Source organism: Hippocampus bargibanti, linkage group LG06 (genome assembly GCF_051943395.1).
Source record: "Hippocampus bargibanti isolate YZ-2025 linkage group LG06, ASM5194339v1, whole genome shotgun sequence".
Lineage (NCBI taxonomy): Eukaryota > Metazoa > Chordata > Actinopteri > Syngnathiformes > Syngnathidae > Hippocampus > Hippocampus bargibanti.
Genome location: NC_142739.1, coordinates 28623942 through 28641659, shown reverse-complemented (window position 1 = coordinate 28641659; position 17718 = coordinate 28623942). Strand labels below are relative to the sequence as shown.

Genomic DNA, 17718 nt, shown 5'->3' with positions numbered 1-17718 from the left:
TAATGGTTATTATAAGGTTTAATTTTCATAAATTTGACTTTTGTAAGACAAAAAGTTTGTAAGTTGAGGTGTTTGTAAGTTGAGGTCTCACTGTGTGTATATATATAAACTGTACCAGATGTCATTGAACGCAGCACGGTCAAGGAAAACAACTGCAGGCTTTTGTCACCCTCCACTTTCTATGTGCGTGCCATTTCCGAGCTGTGAATAAACGCGGGTGTGTTTTCGTGCAAAGTGCAATGACGTGCGTCCGTGTGATGTTGTTGTGCTTCGCCAAAAGTCAAGAGCGTGTGTGTGACAAAACCTTAAAAACGGTGAATAGTAAAAAGTTGTGCTAACTTGGACATACTTGTGCGTCTTTTATTGTTGTTGGAGGATGCATGTGATGGTTCCTTAAAGGACAACCGACACCATTTTTTTGTGTTTCCTAACTGACATCAGAAAAAACGTTTTATAGCATCTAAAATACCCAAAACACGCAGTATGATATTTTTTAGTCAAATGCAAAACACCAATAAAAATTACTTCAAATGTGCTAAAACTGCAACAAAATGAGCTGCGGATTGGGAATTTTCAGCCCCCAAGTCGCGGGACAGAGAGAATTCAGAATCATCTCGGACTCAAACAGACTTGCAAAGACCCGCACAGGCGTCGGACGGACGTCACAGCACGGCGAAACGCCTTGCTCGACTCCACGCCACGATCAAGCTCTGGGGCACATCACATCTGCGTGTCACTTGCCTGGGAGATCTGACAACGAACCTACTTACAAATAAAGAGAACCATCAAACTCTTTAAGGTAATGCCGTGTGTTGCGCTCTCCACTATGGTAAGGGAGATACGGTGTTGTGGGATCCAGAAAAAAACCACAAGACAAGCAGTGGTTTACTTCGAATGCCCAGATGTAATGCAAACGTTTGCGCACAACAATTTCCTGTCCAACGATCTAAATCGGTCCGACACGAAACACTAACCGAAGCAGGCGTTCCTTGTTTAAATAAACATTTTCGATATATATCATTTGTAAACCAATAGAACTACGCGAATGTAACCAAAATATGAAATAAGATACTTTACAACCTGTCACACGTGCATCCATTACGACGGCTTTTTTTACTGCCCCGAAATGACACTGCGGCATTTTAGCAGGATTCCCATCTATATGAATCTCACTAAAAATGGCAGCGAAGGCAGACATTATGACAAAAGGTCATGTTTGTGATTTTAAGAGATGTGATGTTGCCAATGTTTGTGTTTGTGTGCCTGTGCAAGATGGGTGAGTTGCCATCCCAACGATCTTTGCACCGCAGCTAAGCAATTACCACTGTCCTGCCTCGTTCCTCATCTCCTCCATTTTAAATACATTAAGTGTTTACCTCACATTTATTCTGCTGTCTCCAGAACTACTGCATTCGCGCGCATGCACGCACGCACACACAAAATCATGCAGTGAGTCGGCATGATGCACCCCCTGTAATATTCTATCCCTATCGACAATTCATTGTGCTGGTACCAAGTGAATCTACGGTGTCAGCAAAATCACCATCAGGCAACTGCACAGAGTACGTTGAGATAGCAATCAAAGCAAAACCGTGTGAACACTTCCTGATTTTGTTTCGCTAGTTTGGGATTAAACAAATAAAATTCAAGTATACTTGAATTAATAAATATACTTGTGTGAAAAACGTTTGTTTTCTCAAATAAAAATACGTTTAAAAATGTCTTATTTTAACTACAATCAAAAAATAAAAGTATGTTGTTAAAGTAGTTTTCTATTTGAGTTATTTCGGGTTGAGTGAAAAAAAAGGAAAAAACTCATCCTGTGACTGTAAAGTGACCTTTAGAGTTTTGAAAGGTGCTTAGAAATAAAATGGGTTATTCTAATTATATATAAAGAAATTATGATTGTCTCGAACGTGTCCATATTAAATAATGGGAAGCCGGAAGTGAGAGACGCTGCGTAGTACGTAAATGACGCGCGACGACGTTACGGCGCATGGAGCGTAAACAAAACCATGTCGCTCAAGACTAACTAAAGAGCTAAGGATAGCAAAGGTCTTCCAAATATATGCGGTAAAACCTACATTGAGACTCTAAAATGAATTAAAACAAAACACTGAGCGAATTTCTGTTTTTCCCTCAACTATTTTGAGCTAGTTTTGCTCGTCTGCTAACTTGTTTAGCTAGCTTAGCCAACTAGCTCTGTAAGGGCTAGTCTGAGAATGCTCACGTAATTCATTCTTTTCCTTTTGCGTTTTAATTTGTCTTTTTTTGTGGTTATGTGCATTAAGATTTCGTTGTTCGTGTGACTGATGCATTTCAGAAATGAACGGCCAAGCAGACGTCGAAGTCGACTACAAGCGAAAATACAAGAACCTCAAACGAAAGTTGAAATTTTTGGTTTATGTAAGTATTGAAGTGATGATAAAAACATGTACGTACGTCATTTCTCTGAAAACAATATTTGCAATGTAATAAAAATTGTCCTGGACCACTTAAGCGATCAACGTACTCAAAAACAACATTTTGATTGCTACTTTTACAGTAGTTTTGACAACATGTACAACGCAGGAGGGGGTGCGACATTTGCACTCACACCCACAAAAAAAAAACCGACATTTTCGTAAAAAAAAAATAGCTAAGCTTTGACTCAGACTTTAATTCCTTCAAAATAATGTGTTCCCAGTAAAAAGCTGTCATATTTTTCCCCATTTAGGAACATGAATGCTTCCAAGAGGAGTTGAGGAGAGCACAAAGAAAACTGCTCAAAGTGTCCCGGGACAAAAGGTTTGTGCCATTTTAATCGCTTTACAGTGTAACACAAGGATTTTAAAGAGCATATGTGTATATTACACAAACCATATATTTGTTGTTTTAAAAAAAAATATCAGAATCATCTTTATTGCCAAGTATGTAGAACACGCAAGGAATTTGTCTCCGGTAGAACACGCTGCACTAGTATCATCATAGGAAAAATAAGATAAATGGAGGCACTATACAGTTCATTTGGGTTACTGTCTATATTGCATTTGTTTATTTATTGCACCCTGTAATTATTTTCATCAACCCTCCAGTCTGCCTTGTGGTTTCTTGAAAAACATTTAAGGCATCCAGATTCAGAGCATCGACATATCCATTATCAGTTCCATCAAGTTGTGCATAGCAAAAGTTTTGGAATGGACTAACAATAAAATGAAAAACAAGTAATATCAAACCTGTTTTTTTTTGGTTACTTCAAAATTTGTGTGTATTAATTTGCTCTGTTAATAGATTTGTTAAACGGAAATGATAATTAATATAGTACCTCTTGTACATTTGATTATGTTGAGTGAAATATTCATGTGTGAATTTTCAGCTTCCTTCTGGACCGACTGCTTCCCTACGAGCGGGTTGATGAAGACTCCTCCGGTAAGAATAATCATAATGATAATGTTAATAATAATAATAATAATAATAATACAGTGATGCCTCAGCTTACAAACTTAATTGATTCCCAGAAAATGTGTGTAAGGCGAAAAGTTCATCTGCCGAACATTTATTTCCCATAAGAAACCATTAAAAATAAGAATAATCCGTTCCTAGGTTCCCATAAAACTTAATTTGTCTACTAAATCAGCCTTAAAACTACACAAAATATACCTTATTTTATGTATAATAAATGTGCTATTGTATTGTATTTAAAGAAATAAACTGTACTGTATAATAAAGTCATTTTATTTATATTTGTGATTGTCGTTGATGTAGTTGCCTCTTGATGATATCCGAGTGAAGTTGCCGTGCTTTCTTGGTGATAATACCCTCACTCACACTGTACCCTGCTAGCTGCTTTTCGTTAATCCAAATCAACAGATGTTTTTCAACCTCTTCTATTGCCTGAGACCGTTGCTTTGACAACACAGATACACCCTTAGCCACACGTAGCAATGGTCGACTTAGCATGCTGGTACTGGGACGCTAAGTCACACAAACGCACACCTCGTTGGTGTTTTTCGATGATCTTCTTCTGCTCGACCGTAATTTTCTTTTGTGTCCTCTTCGGCTTAACACTAGCCATATGGTGGGGTCTTTTTCGGTCCCATAATATCAAAAGTACTCCACTCGATAACAAACCACATCTGCACTCAAAGGAAGGTGGTGAAGAAAACTAGTCCGCCAGCCACCACGGCGCTGTGTGGTTTGGTTCATCCTCCGAAAACTAGTTTGTATGCCATGATTATATTCTCGCGAATTTAAAGTTCGTAAGGCGAAACGTTCGCGAGCTAAAGCGTTCGTAACAGTGTTAAAATGTTGCTCAACTTTTCTCTTTGTGGCTTTCAGATTCCGACGCGACCGCATCCTCGGATAACAGTGAGGGAGAAATACTCCGGGAGAAAGAACGAGAACGGGAAGGAGTCAAGAAGTAAGACAAATCAAACACCCCGGATGACTAAAAGGACGGGGGGTCAAATTCCCTGCATTGTGTTTTGGACATTGAAACATTTGGCTTACGTCTGTGTAAGCTCTCAGTCGTACAGAAGTGGTCCATCGATGAAAAGGTTTCTTCAGCCGTCATCTGTACTTCTTTGAAGGGACTAAACAAATTCTCCCATAGAGGAATAGTCCTCTGCTCCCCCCACTAGAGGTCTGGCACCGCCACCTATGGACATTAGGGATATATATATAGGACTGAAACTACCAGCAAAATTTTAGTTTGCTGACGAAGCCTCTTGGATAAGAATCATCCGACACTTTCAAAGATGACGGCTCAAGAAACCTTTTCATCGTTGAACGTTTGGCTATCTATTTGCTATCGAACTAGCTAGCTAACTGTCTATTAGCTAACTAGCTAACTTTCTATCTATTTGAGTTCTTTGATGTATTTCGGGTTGAGTGAACGCTGGCGTGTGTGGCTGCCGCTGCTCACCCGCAGAAAAACTGATCCTGTGACTGTAAAGTGACCTTGAGCGTTTTGAAAGGCTGGCTACCTAGCTATGCAGCTGGCTACCTAGCTAGCTATCTATTTGCTATCTAACTAGCTTGCTGGCTACCTAGCTAGCTATCTATTTTCTATCTATTCACTATCTAAATAGCTAGCTAGCTATTTGTTATCTATTAGCTAGCTAACTTTCTGTCTATTTGAGTTATTCTGGGTAGAGTGAACGTTGGCGCGCGTGGCTGCCGCTACTCACCCACAGAAAAACTGATCCTGTGACTGTAAAGTGACTTTTGAAAAGTTTTGAAAGGCGCTTAGAAATTAAATGTATTATTATTATTATTATTTATTATTATTATTTATTTATTTCATCCTTTCCAGGCGTAAAAGTAGCCTAGCGTCATCACCCTCGCCTCACCTCTCCCTGCTATCTCGTCCGGGTGTACACGACTTACAATCCTCCGGTTCTGGAACTTACCTCAACGCTGTGAGTGACTTTTTCACTTCCCACCATCTCGCCTTTACTCGTATCCCGCCATTATCACTTCATCGTCATCATCGTGCCTTACCTACAAGTTGATTTGATCATTTTATTTATCTCCCTTGTCGCATTATTCATTTTTTTGTATGTACAGTGATACCTTGGCTTACGAACTTAATTGGTTCCCAGACAGAGTGTGTAAGGCGAAAAGTGTGTATCCCAAAAAATAATTTCCTATAGGAAACCATTAAAATGAGAATAATCCGTTCCCAGGTCCCCATAAAACATAATTTTCCACTTTCTAATTTTCTAAGCCTTAAAACGACACAAACTAAACCGTATTTTATGTATAATAAATGTGCGATGGTATTATTATAATTAAAGAAATAAACTGTACTGTATAATAAAGTGGTTTTATTTACCTTTGTGATGGTCGTTGATGGCTTGATAGAATGGAGTGGCCGCTTTCATCAGAATTAAACACTTGTTGAGGAACGTAGCCTTCTTCTTCCGCCATCTTGAGGAATGATCCCTTGTAGGTGCTTTCTCTGCGATAATTTTACCTTGTTCCTCATCAATTGTGTTCTGTTGATAGCTTTTTGCATCAGGTGTGCAGATGGCGTGTGCGCGTTATTTGCCTGATTGATGGGAATTTTAACCTTGCAGTCTACACTCTGCCTTTGGTCTATCAAAGTTGAAATGAGTCCAAATTTCAGTGTTTTCTATCTATTTTGTCACTCTCTCTCTTTCGTCTGCCTGTCTCCTTTATTGTTTAAACCACCTCCCCTCACTGCTGCGTTCTTGACCAATCACGTGGCTTTAACCAACGACTGGGGGCGGGGAATAGAGGACAAAAAATGTCGACTGCCATTTTGTTTTTTGGAGAATGGCTTCACTCTCTTTCTGTCTGTGACCCCCCCCCCCCTTCACTGCTGCGTTCTTAACCAATCACGTGGCTTTAACCAACGACTGTGGGCGGGGAATAGAGGCTGCCATTTTCTTGTTAGAACGGGCTCGTTTGCGAACGACACCTCGCTCATTGTGGCAGCTGCGCGTGTATCCCGAGAAATAGTTTGTATGCCAAGGTAAAATTTTCATAAATTTAACGTTCGTAAACGGAAAAGTTTGTAAGCCAAGAGGTTTCGTAAACAAAGGTATCACTGTCGATGTTGCTTTTCTTGTCATCTTTTTGTCACGTGGGCCACTTCCATTTGTGTGCATGGGCAAGATGCCCTTCCCACCAGAGTATTTGGCTCCCCCTGCTGAACGAGTGAAGAAAGAGCGGAAAACAAAGACGCCTAAAAACAAGAGAGATCCAGCCGGGAAGGTGAGAGATGGAAAAAAGGGGAGCAAATAAACAAAAAAAAAAAAAAAACGGTCTTGGGGCCAGCGTTAGCATGTTGTTTTAGCATTTAGCAATTCATTCATAACACCCTCCTCCCTCCAAGCATCAGTCTTTCTCCCTCATCCTTCATTTTTTTTTTTACTTCCTTCTCTCCGCCCACCTGCAAAGGTGGTGACCCCCATGACGGCCAATTACCCGACGGGGACGGCGGCGGCTTCGACGGCCGGTGGGCCCTTCAGTTGGGTCCCCCGACAGATGCTGAGCGGGGATGCCGCCGAGGATGACGGCGACAGCGATATGGATAGCGAGCGGGGAGACGAAGACCGAGGCGAAGGCGACGAGGCTGAGCTAGTCATTGACATCCCTAACGAGTGAGCTTTTTGCATGTGTGTGTATGAGAGTGAATATACCTTCCTTATAGGTGTAAATGCAGTAAAAAAAACAACTATTACTTTCAAGGAGATCAAGCCCCGCCGTCATTAAACTTATAAATTAAATGTATTATTGTTATTATTAGTAACCATACGGTCGCACAGCACCACAGTCGCTGGCGGACTAGTTTTCCACCCACACTTTCTTTGAGTGCACTCAGTGCAGACGTTGTTTGTTATCGAGTGAAGGACTTTTGCTTTTTTCGGACCGAAATTAGTAAATTAAATGTATTATTGTTATTATTACAGTGATACCTCAGCGTACGAACGCTTTAGCTTACAAACGTTTCGCCTTACAAACATTAAATTCACGAGAATATAATCTTGGCATACGAACTAGTTTTCGGGAAACACACGGAGCGCCACAATGGCTGGCGGACTAGTTTTCGGCGGAAGGACACCAAACCACACGGTGGCACAGCACCACAGTCGCTGGCGGACTAGTTTTCCACGCACACTTTCTTTGAGTGCACTCGGTGCAGATGTTGTTTGTTATCGAGTGAAGGACTTTTGCTTTTTTCGGACCGAAAAAGACGCCACCACAGGCTAGTGTTGAGCCAAACAGGACACAAAAGAAAATTACGGTCGAGCAGAAGAAGGACACTAACGAGGTGTGCGTTTGTGTGACTTAGCGTCCCAGTACCGATATGCTAAGTCGACCATTGCTACGTGTTGCTAAGGGTGTTTCCGTGTTTTCTAAGCAATGGTCTCAGGCAGTAGAAGAGGTTGAAAACCTTCTGTTTATTTGGCTTAACGAAAAGCAGCTAGCAGCGGACATTGTGAGTGAGGGTATTATCGCCGAGAAAGCACGGCAACTTCACTCGGATATCACAGAGAGGCAACTACATCAACGACCATCACAAAGGTAAATAAAACGACTTTATTATATAGTACAGTTTATTTATTTAATTACAATACAACAAACACATTTATTATACATAAAATTAGGTATATTTTGTGTAGTTATAAGGCTTATTTAGTCAAAAAATATGTTTTATGGGGACTTGAGAACAGATTATTCTCATTTTTAATTGTTTCTTATGGGGAATAAATGTTTGGCAGACAAACCTTTCGCCTTACACACACTTTCTGGGAACCAATTAAGTTCGTACGCTGGGGTATCACAGTATTATAATGAACATTTTTCGTTACAACTAGGCTAAAAACTTAGCTCCTGCTGGTACATTCGTGGCTATATCAATGAATCAACCAATCATTGTTTCACCACATATATTGCCGTGACAAATAATGGGAAAAAAAAAACAAAATAAAAAAGGCATACATTATTTATCCTCTGCAAAGAATGACACATTTTACTGAATTCACCAGAGCAGTGACCTTCTCTGTGTTGTACCGCCTCCTGGTGGCTAATGTACACATTACAGGAGCAGCAAATAATGTTTAATCCTTGATATTCAGTTTACTTATGTCATGTTTCTCTAAAGGTCATTCTGATAGTTTTTTGGGGTTTTTTGTTGGTGAATAGTTCACCCCAAGCGTGCAAGGGCTTACTCTATGAGACGTGAGATGTATTTTTTTTAGTTTTATCATCCGTAACTGTCCCAAACAGCCCTTTCCGAAGTTAAGGACTCCCCCGTGTGGCCGGTTTTCCAACTGCACCATCACTTTTCAAACAAACCTCCCAAGTTTTATTATTAGGATGTTGCACGTGTGCCAAAATATTTTAAAAAGAGCGACAACAAAGTGATTTTGGTCACAACATTTCAAAGTCGGTTTAATAAATGGCCTTTGGGCCTCTTTTAAATTGATATAGTGGCAGCTTTGTCGTTCCTTACCGAGCAAACTATGAGTACGTTTATTTTCGCAGTTCTCAAAGCGGGCGTGTCACTTGACTTTTTTTTTTTTTTCTTTCACGCCCTGTACCATCAAACCCTGCGAGTCATTCTCGATTCTCACACTGCAAATGTGTTTTTTTTTTTTCAGCGGTTTATGGGAGCAAAAAAAGAAGTGTAAAAGCGCATTGTGAATGTGCATTTTTATGGTGTCCATAAAAAAAAAGCTTTTATTTTTTAATCCTCGGGGTTTGTTTTGAACATTGAGTGTCGTCTCCGCGAGATGGCGACGGGTAAAAAAAAATGTCTTAAAGAGCGAAATTGGTTGGTTAATATGGAAGCACCTGTTTTACTTGACTTTCAAGAATGGGACGTCCCCGTTATGAGAATCAACGAGATCCCTCAAACTGAAAATATATATATATAATAAAAATCAATATATTAAATAATACACAAAGTCAGAGAAGTCTTTTTTTTCTGCTTGCTCGCTTTTATCATGTATGGGTATAACTCAGTTATTATTATTCGTATTATATTGTTTCATATTTTTGTTTTTTTAAAACTACATCCAAGATAACCTGAATTTTTACAAAGTTTTACAATTGTACCAAATGCTCTTTTTTCATTGTTATTATTATGTTTAATATTTTTCTTGTTTTTTTTTATTACGTCAGAGATAACCAGATTTTTTTTATTTGATGATGACCTCGTAATGCTTTTTTGCAATTGTCCAAAATGCTCTCATTATTATTATTATTATTATTATTATTATTATTATATTTTTTAATATTTGTAATTTTTTTGTAAGATGATGACCTTCGTTAAATTAACAGTGTTTTTGTACAATTATCCCAAATGCTCTGTTATTATTATATTGGCTAATATTTTTAATTTTTTTAAAAACCACATAAAAGAAAACCAGATTCTTTTTATTTAATGATTTACTATTTAATGACTCTTACATTTTTGCAACTGGCCCAAATGTTCTCATTATTATTATTATTATTTTATTATTATTAGTATTATTATTTAATATTTGTCATTGTTTTAAAAACTACATTCAAAATAACCTGAATTATTTTTTTATTTGATGATGACCTCATTTAAATTTTTACAATTGTCCCAAATACTGTCTTTTTTTTTTTTATTTCATGGTGACCTCATCCAAATAAAAAATATTGATTGACTTATTTATTTATGTATGTATGCACATAGTTTTTCATGTATTATTTATAAAATTCCTAGCACCTGTTTTACTTGACTTTCAAGAATGGGACGTAAAATCAACAAGATTGACAAAAAAAAAATAACATCCATATCAAAACTTTAAACAATACGCAATGTCAGACCAGTCTTATTTTCTGCTTGCTCGCATATATCATATATGTATCATATATGTGTAATAATTCATATCATTGTTGCTGTGCCCAGTCGCCCTCACGCACGAGAAACGTGCACGACGACAAGAAAAAAAGAAAACGAAGTTCATACACTCGATTACTGCCGCCGTGTGTTTGGGGAATGCTGACTGACAGGTAAGCGGCGGGGTTGCGTGGGGTGTGAGCAGGGGTGAGTCCAAGCCGTCGCCGTGGCGACAAGGGGAGGGGCCGCAGGTGGAGTTGACAGTGAAGTGGGGTGGGGTTGGGGGGGGGGGGTATTCAAGCAAGATCAAGCCTGAATTAGTTGCTCATTTGCTGACTGGCAAGTTGATTTGAGGCGTAAGCGGCCAGTATTAGCCTCTCACACATTTTTATGGCTTTATGAGAGATTTTTCCCAACTCGCCATCCCTCCCGCACAGCAACATGCCGACTGTCGCCGTGTGGCTGCTGACCCTGCTGGGATCGACGTCAGCCTGCGACCTGTCACGGCCAGATGTCCACTACGTCGAAGTGGACGTCCCGTGCCACTTTTGCTTTTATGGGCCAAAGCTTGCTTGGAGCGAGGGTTCGGCGCCGAGCATCCGCTGTCACCAAACGCCCGGCGGCCACCACTTTGCCACCGTGCACAAACCCGAATGCGACACGCCGGTCGGCTTGGCCTTCCGTCTCGAGGCGGGGTGGAAGCAGGGACGAGCGGGAGACGAGATTGCGGTAAGGGCTTTTATGTCACATTGTTGCAACTTTTAAACGACTCAAAGATGCACTTTGGAAATGCTGTCGTGTAATGTGTCCTACCTAAAAATACCTTTCAAAATAAAGTACCGAAAAATATACTTGACCGACCCGATTGTTTTTACCAGAAATCTGTTGTTGAGCAGCGGCAGCCACATGCGCCAGTGTTCACTCAACCCGGAATAACTCGTATAGATAGAAAGTTAGCTAGCTAGCTCATCGATAAATAGTGAATAGATAGCAAATGGATAGCTAGCTAGGTAGCCAGCTAGCTAGTTAGATAGCAAATAGATAGCAAATGGATAGCTAGCTAGGTAGCCAGCTAGCTAGTTAGGTAGAGAATAGATGAAATAATAATCATAATAATAATCATTTCATTTATAAATGCCTTTCAAAACTCTCAAGGTCACTTTACAGTCACAGGATCAGTTTTTCTGCAGGTGAGCAGCGGCAGCCACATGCGCCGGAATAACTCATATAGATAGAAAGTTAGCTAGCTAGCTAATCGATAACTACATGATAGATAGCTAGTTAGATAGCGAATAGATAGCAAATGGATAGCTAGCTTGGTAGCTAGTTAGATAGCGAATAGGTAGCAAATGGATAGCTAGCTAGGTAGCCAGCTAGCTAGTTATGTAGAGAATAGATAATAATAATAATATATTTCATTTTTAAGCGCCTTTCAAAACTCAAGGACACTTTACAGTTACAGGATATTTTTTTCTGCGGGTGAGGAGCGGCAGCCACACGCGCTAGCGTTCACTCAACCCGGAATAACTCATAGATAGAAGGTTAGCTAGCTAGCTAATTGATAACTAATAGATAGCTAGCTAACTAGTTAGATAGCGAATAGATAGCAAATGGATAGCTAGCTAGGTAGCCACCTAGATAGTTAGCGAATAGGTAGCAAGTGGATAGCTAGCTAGGTAGCCAGCTAGCTATTTAGGTAGATAATAATAATAATAATAATAATAATAATAATACGTTCCATTTTTAAGTGCCTTTTATAACTCTCAAGGACACTTTACAGTCACAGTATATTTTTTCTGCGGGTGAGGAGCGGCAGCCACACGCGCTAGCATTCACTCAACCCGGAATAACTCATAGATAGAAGGTTAGCTAGCTAGCTAATTGATAACTAATAGATAGCTAGCTAACTAGTTAGATAGTGAATAGATAGCAAATAGATAGCAAATGGATAGCTAGCTAGGTAGTCAGCTAGATAGTTAGATAGCGAATTGGTAGCAAGTGGATAGCTAGCTAGGTAGCCAGCTAGATAGTTAGATAGCGAATAGGTAGCAAGTGGATAGCTAGCTAGGTAGCCAGCTAGCTATTTAGGTAGATAATAATAATAATAATAATAATAATACGTTCCATTTTTAAGTGCCTTTTATAACTCTCAAGGACACTTTACAGTCACAGTATATTTTTTTCTGCGGGTGAGGAGCGGCAGCCACACGCGCTAGCATTCACTCAACCCGGAATAACTCATAGATAGAAGGTTAGCTAGCTAGCTAATTGATAACTAATAGATAGCTAGCTAACTAGTTAGATAGTGAATAGATAGCAAATGGATAGCTAGCTAGGTAGTCAGCTAGATAGTTAGATAGCGAATTGGTAGCAAATGGATAGCTAGCTAGGTAGCCAGCTAGCTAGTTAGGTAGAGAATAGATAATAATAATAATAATACGTTCCATTTTTAAGTGCCTTTTATAACTCTCAAGGACACTTTACAGTCACAGGATATTTTTTCTGCGGGTGAGGAGCGGCAGCCACACGCGCTAGCGTTCACTCAACCCGGAAGTGACATAAAGTAACAATAAAAATAAACTAAATATGAACTTTCTGCTCCTGTCGCGCAGTCAATGGAAACGGATGGAGGCCAAATTTTCGACCCTTCGCTTCTCCGAGAAGACGACGCCGCATCATACTCGATACGCTGGGATTGGCTGATCTCCAGGATGGTCCGCTCAGACGTCGCCTCGCAGTGCGCCGCTCTTGGCGGGGAACTCTACGTCCGAACCGGGGCGGTGGACTGCACGACGCGGGTGCTGTGGTCGGCGGCGTGCTGCTCCGTTCCGGGCGGCCGCGACGACATGGGCACGGCTTTCGTTCACGAGGAGTTCCATGACGACGTCTACAGGAGGGATTTGAGCGTCGAGGACCTGCAGGATTTTCTGGAAGTGCCGCGGCTGTTCTCCGGAGGCTGCGGCGAGGCGGACGGCGGCTCCACGTTGGAGCTTCAAACCCAAGATCGCACGCCGGATGAGGATGAAGATTTGGAGTCCGCTCGAGCCGCGAGTGACTCCGATGCGAGAGATTTGGAGGAGAAATCCGAGGTGGTGCCCAACGGTGATGACGATGACGTTTGGGAGGCCGAAGAGACGCGTGAGGTTGAACAAAAGGACAAAGTGGAGGACAATTCTAGCAGCCTTGTGGTCAGCATCTTCTCCACCGCTTTGTCCGTCCTCAAAGCTCCACTCAGGCCCATCTTCTCTAGAATCACACAGTTCCCCGGACAGGTAAAAAGATGCTATTTCTTCTGTTATTTATAAAAATAATCATAGTTATTATTATTATTATTATTATTATTATTATTATTCCTGTTATTGTTATTGTTATTATTATTATTATTATTATTATTATTATTATTATTATTCCCAATCAGAAAGCCTTTAATAGTCCCACAATGGGGAACTAATTATTATTATTATTATTATTATTATTTATTGTTATTATTATTATTATTATTATTATTATTATTAATATTATTATTATTATTTATTGTTATTGTTAGTATTATTATTATTGTTATTATCATTATTATTTTTATTATTATTATCAATATCTCACATTCTGGGGGTATGTTTTATTTTATAATGATAATTATTATCTCACGTTCTGTGGGTGTCTTTCATTTTATAATAATACTAATGATAATGATAATAACAATTGTATTATTATTATTATTATTATTATTATTATTATTATTATTATTATTATTCACAATCAGAAAGCCTTTAGTAGTCCCACAATGGGGAACTAATTTATTATTATTATCATTATTATTATTATTATTATTATCATCAATATTATCTCACATTCTGGGGGTATGTTTTATTTTATAATAATTATTTCACGTTCTGTGGGTGTCTTTCATTTTATAATAATACTAATGATAATGATAATAATAACAATTTTATTATTATTATTATTATTATTATTATTATTATTATTATTATTATTACTCACATTCTGGGGGTATGTTTTATTTTATAATAATGATAATTATTATCTCACGTTCTGTGGGTGTCTTTCATTTTATAATAATACTAATGATAATGATAATAACAATTGTATTATTATTATTATTATTATTATTATTATTATTATTATTATTATTATTATTATTCACAATCAGAAAGCCTTTAATAGTCCCACAATGGGGAACTAATGTATTATTATATTATATTATATTATATTATATTATATTATATTATATTATATTATATTATATATCATATTATTATATTATATTATATTATATTATATTATAGTATATTATATTATATTATATTATAGTATATTATATTTAAAACGACATCCAAGATAATTTTTCGTTCCAGCTTCATGTGTTGTTAAAGTGCTATACAAACTAATATGTATTGTATTGTATTGTATTGGACAGGCGCCCCCATTTCGAGCTCAGATAACTTCAGACTCATATAATTTAGGAATTAACTCTTTAATTAAAGAAGATCATATAAGGTTTCTTACATTCCATTGAATGTTTATGTCATCCTAAAACTCAATATTCTGTGTGTCCTGGAATTCGAGTGACAATGACAAAAACCAGTTTTGCACATATCTGGCAGTGAATGGCAGTTAAAAAGGTCATGACCTTTCCCCATTGTGTTCGATGCAGGTAACATACGTTCTCCAGGAGGACCTCGGGGTCCTCACCGCCCTCCCAGGCGACTTCTTCACCGTCTTCTACCTCTTAACATCAGACCTACTGTCATGGCTACGTTGGCTGGCTGAGACGTTTCTGGACTTCCTGTTGGACGGCCTCTACAATCTCTACTACTGCGTCTCCTCCATGCTCGAGGCGCTCCTGAACAGCTGCTACGCGGGTGTCACCGGCGTTGGAACCCTGGCCGGCGATACAGTTGGGATATGCGGAAGCGCCCTGGGCAAGACTTGGCGGGTAAGCAAGTTCTTCGGGGGGCGTCTTCTGAGGCAAAGCGGCGACTACGCCGGAACGGTCGCCATGGAGATGGGCGATCAGGCGCTGGCCCTCGGCGGGGGGACGGGCCGGTTGGCGTGGAGAAGCGTCGCCGGCGTGTTCAATAGCGTCGTCATGGGGGGGAACATCGTGATCGGGGTGGTGGATGTGGTTTTTGGGGCCTTCACTGAAGGTTTTGGGCGGGAGAGAGAAACCGCACAGGTCCACGCTGAGACCGAGTAGAAATTTTTCTTCCACTAGAAAACGATTCTTCTAATGTATTTAAAGGACAACCGACACCTCCATAATTTGTAAAATCACTTCAAATGACTTCTACTGAGTGTATTTTACAAAGATTACACCACATATAGCTATATTTTACGTTTTAAGACTCACGCTGAATATTCAGGAAGTCTTGTTTTCGAGTTGATGACGATGCCCTCAGTGACGTCACGGAGGGAACGCCCCTGACCGAGAAAGCGACACACAATGCATTTTTGGTACTTTTTTTCGTCTGAAAACAAAGTGTTGATAGCGAAATTAGAAGGAAGACTACATAACGCGCTAGTGAAAATAAATAAGTGTGTCACAGCCGATTGCGGTAACACGCATAAAGAAGGTGTACGTTTACACAAATTCCCAGTGGACAAATCAGCCTATTTCCAACGGAGCTTGTGCGCCATCTTGTGCATTTTCTGGGCGCTACATATACAGTCCAGATGGCTCGAAGTAATACGGAAGGACTTCTTTTAATCGATTGCAAACATTTATTTATGCTTTCCTCTTCAGAACTATTTGAATCATATTCATAACTGGATCAGTAACAAGTAAGCATCTTCTCCGAACTCTCTGAAGCCATTGTTTTGATTCTGGAGCAAGGCAGTTTATGAAGGAGTATCATGGTGTGACGTCACTAACTAGGGGGCGGGACTTTCTGAATGTCGCCAGTTTCGAGCTCATTTTGTGGCAGTTTTGGGACGCTTGAAGTCATTTTTATCGGTGTTTTGCATTTGACTAAAAATATCAGTCTGTGTTTTGGGTATTTTAGATGCTATAAAACACAGGTGTCAAAGTCAAGGCCCGCGGGCCAAATCCGGCCCGCCACATCATTTTTTTTCAGCCCGCGAAAGCAAATCAAACGTGTTAAATTCCATAATGATTGCTAAAATCTAAGCCAAAATTTCATATTTTTGGATGTCAACCACAATAAAAGTCATTATTCTTGACTTCAGATTTGAAAACGAGTTATTTATTAATTTGCTGTGTGCTCTATATGTAATATTTGAAGGGATTTAAACATTCTAATGGGTTCCCCAAATTCATAACGGCCCTCGAGAGGAAACCATAACTACAATGTGGCCCGCGGCAAAAAATGACTTTGACCACCCTGCTAAAAAACGTTTTTCTGATGTCAGTTAGGAAACAAAAAACTGGTGTAGGTTGTCCTTTAGAAGGGGACGTCTGGACAAAAAATTGACTTTTTTAACATTTTAGAAAAATGAAGTTGGCTCTTGAGATTTCTGGCCCCGCCCACCAAATACAGGTAACATCCGACTTACGACCAGCTCGACTTACGACCACCCGTATTTACGACTCCAGACCCTATTTTGATATTTTTTTATTCTAGGCCTGGCACCGCAACGCGCTAGCAGGCCAGCAGAGTGTGTGAGTCATTTAGCCTACGAGTCTCTATTCAGCATTTTGAATGGATTTCGACTTACGACCATTTTGACTTACGACCGTTTGGTCGGAACGGAACTCTGTCGTAAGTCGGATGTTACCTGTATAGAGATTGAATCTATCCCATCTGGTAACTTGTAAAACGTGTCTGCAAGCAAGATATTCTGCACAAACTTTGACGTCATCATCGTGTTAACATAATAACCACCTAAGCCACTTCTCTGACCAACCCTTTGAAACAAAACTGGGTGAAGATCCAGTGCAACATTTTGAGCAACAGTTGGACAACTTTGAAAACCTATTTTAAGGTCATTCAGGACCGCAATGAAGTTCACCAAATTAGTGTGACGCCTCTACAGTATTACATCCATGCCGAAAAGGTAAGCAAAGCTGCATTGAGTTTCATTGGATGCTCAAATTAGCATTAGCTTCTAGCAAGTGACACACATTTAATCTCTGTGAATTGGGTGGCAATGGGTCACCTTTGCCCACTAAAGAAATATGGCGTTATGTGACACGTCAGACACGTTTAAAATTGCAGATTGCGGGGGTAAAAAATATCAAATATGTCTACTTTAAATCACTGTTGACCATTTAAATATATTTTTTTTTGTTTGGAAATTACTTCTGGTGTGTTTGATGACTCTGAATGTGCCTTTGCTTTCAAATGATTGTAATAAAAACGATTCAATGTGTTTGTACATTTGGATAAAAGAAAAATGGTAATCATTCATTGAAC

General features: G+C 39.4%; 2 protein-coding genes across 4 annotated transcripts; both read left to right on the top strand.

Moving 5' to 3' along the window:
• Nucleotides 1–680: 680 nt before the first annotated feature.
• Nucleotides 681–9164, top strand: ino80e (INO80 complex subunit E). Of its 3 annotated transcripts, none has more exons than XM_088998879.1 (8): nucleotides 681–799; nucleotides 2324–2406; nucleotides 2717–2787; nucleotides 3356–3408; nucleotides 4318–4399; nucleotides 5294–5399; nucleotides 6622–6720; nucleotides 6907–9164. In XM_088998879.1, the coding sequence occupies exons 2-8, from the start codon at nucleotides 2326–2328 to the stop codon at nucleotides 7111–7113; spliced, it is 699 nt and encodes a 232-aa protein (XP_088855005.1). In that variant the 5' UTR covers nucleotides 681–799; nucleotides 2324–2325; the 3' UTR covers nucleotides 7114–9164. The 3 variants fall into 3 exon arrangements, with proteins under 3 accessions (XP_088855005.1, XP_088855004.1, XP_088855006.1); XM_088998878.1 differs by lacking the exon at nucleotides 681–799 and adding an exon at nucleotides 1964–2073; XM_088998880.1 differs by lacking the exons at nucleotides 681–799; nucleotides 6622–6720 and adding an exon at nucleotides 1964–2073.
• A 1466-nt stretch (nucleotides 9165–10630) lies between these two features.
• LOC148897108 (uncharacterized) lies at nucleotides 10631–17674 on the top strand. Its single transcript, XM_088999489.1, has 3 exons — nucleotides 10631–11053; nucleotides 12937–13596; nucleotides 15000–17674. Exons 1-3 carry the CDS (start codon nucleotides 10766–10768, stop codon nucleotides 15540–15542), a joined length of 1491 nt encoding a protein of 496 aa, XP_088855615.1. The 5' UTR covers nucleotides 10631–10765; the 3' UTR covers nucleotides 15543–17674.
• Nucleotides 17675–17718: the final 44 nt, after the last annotated feature.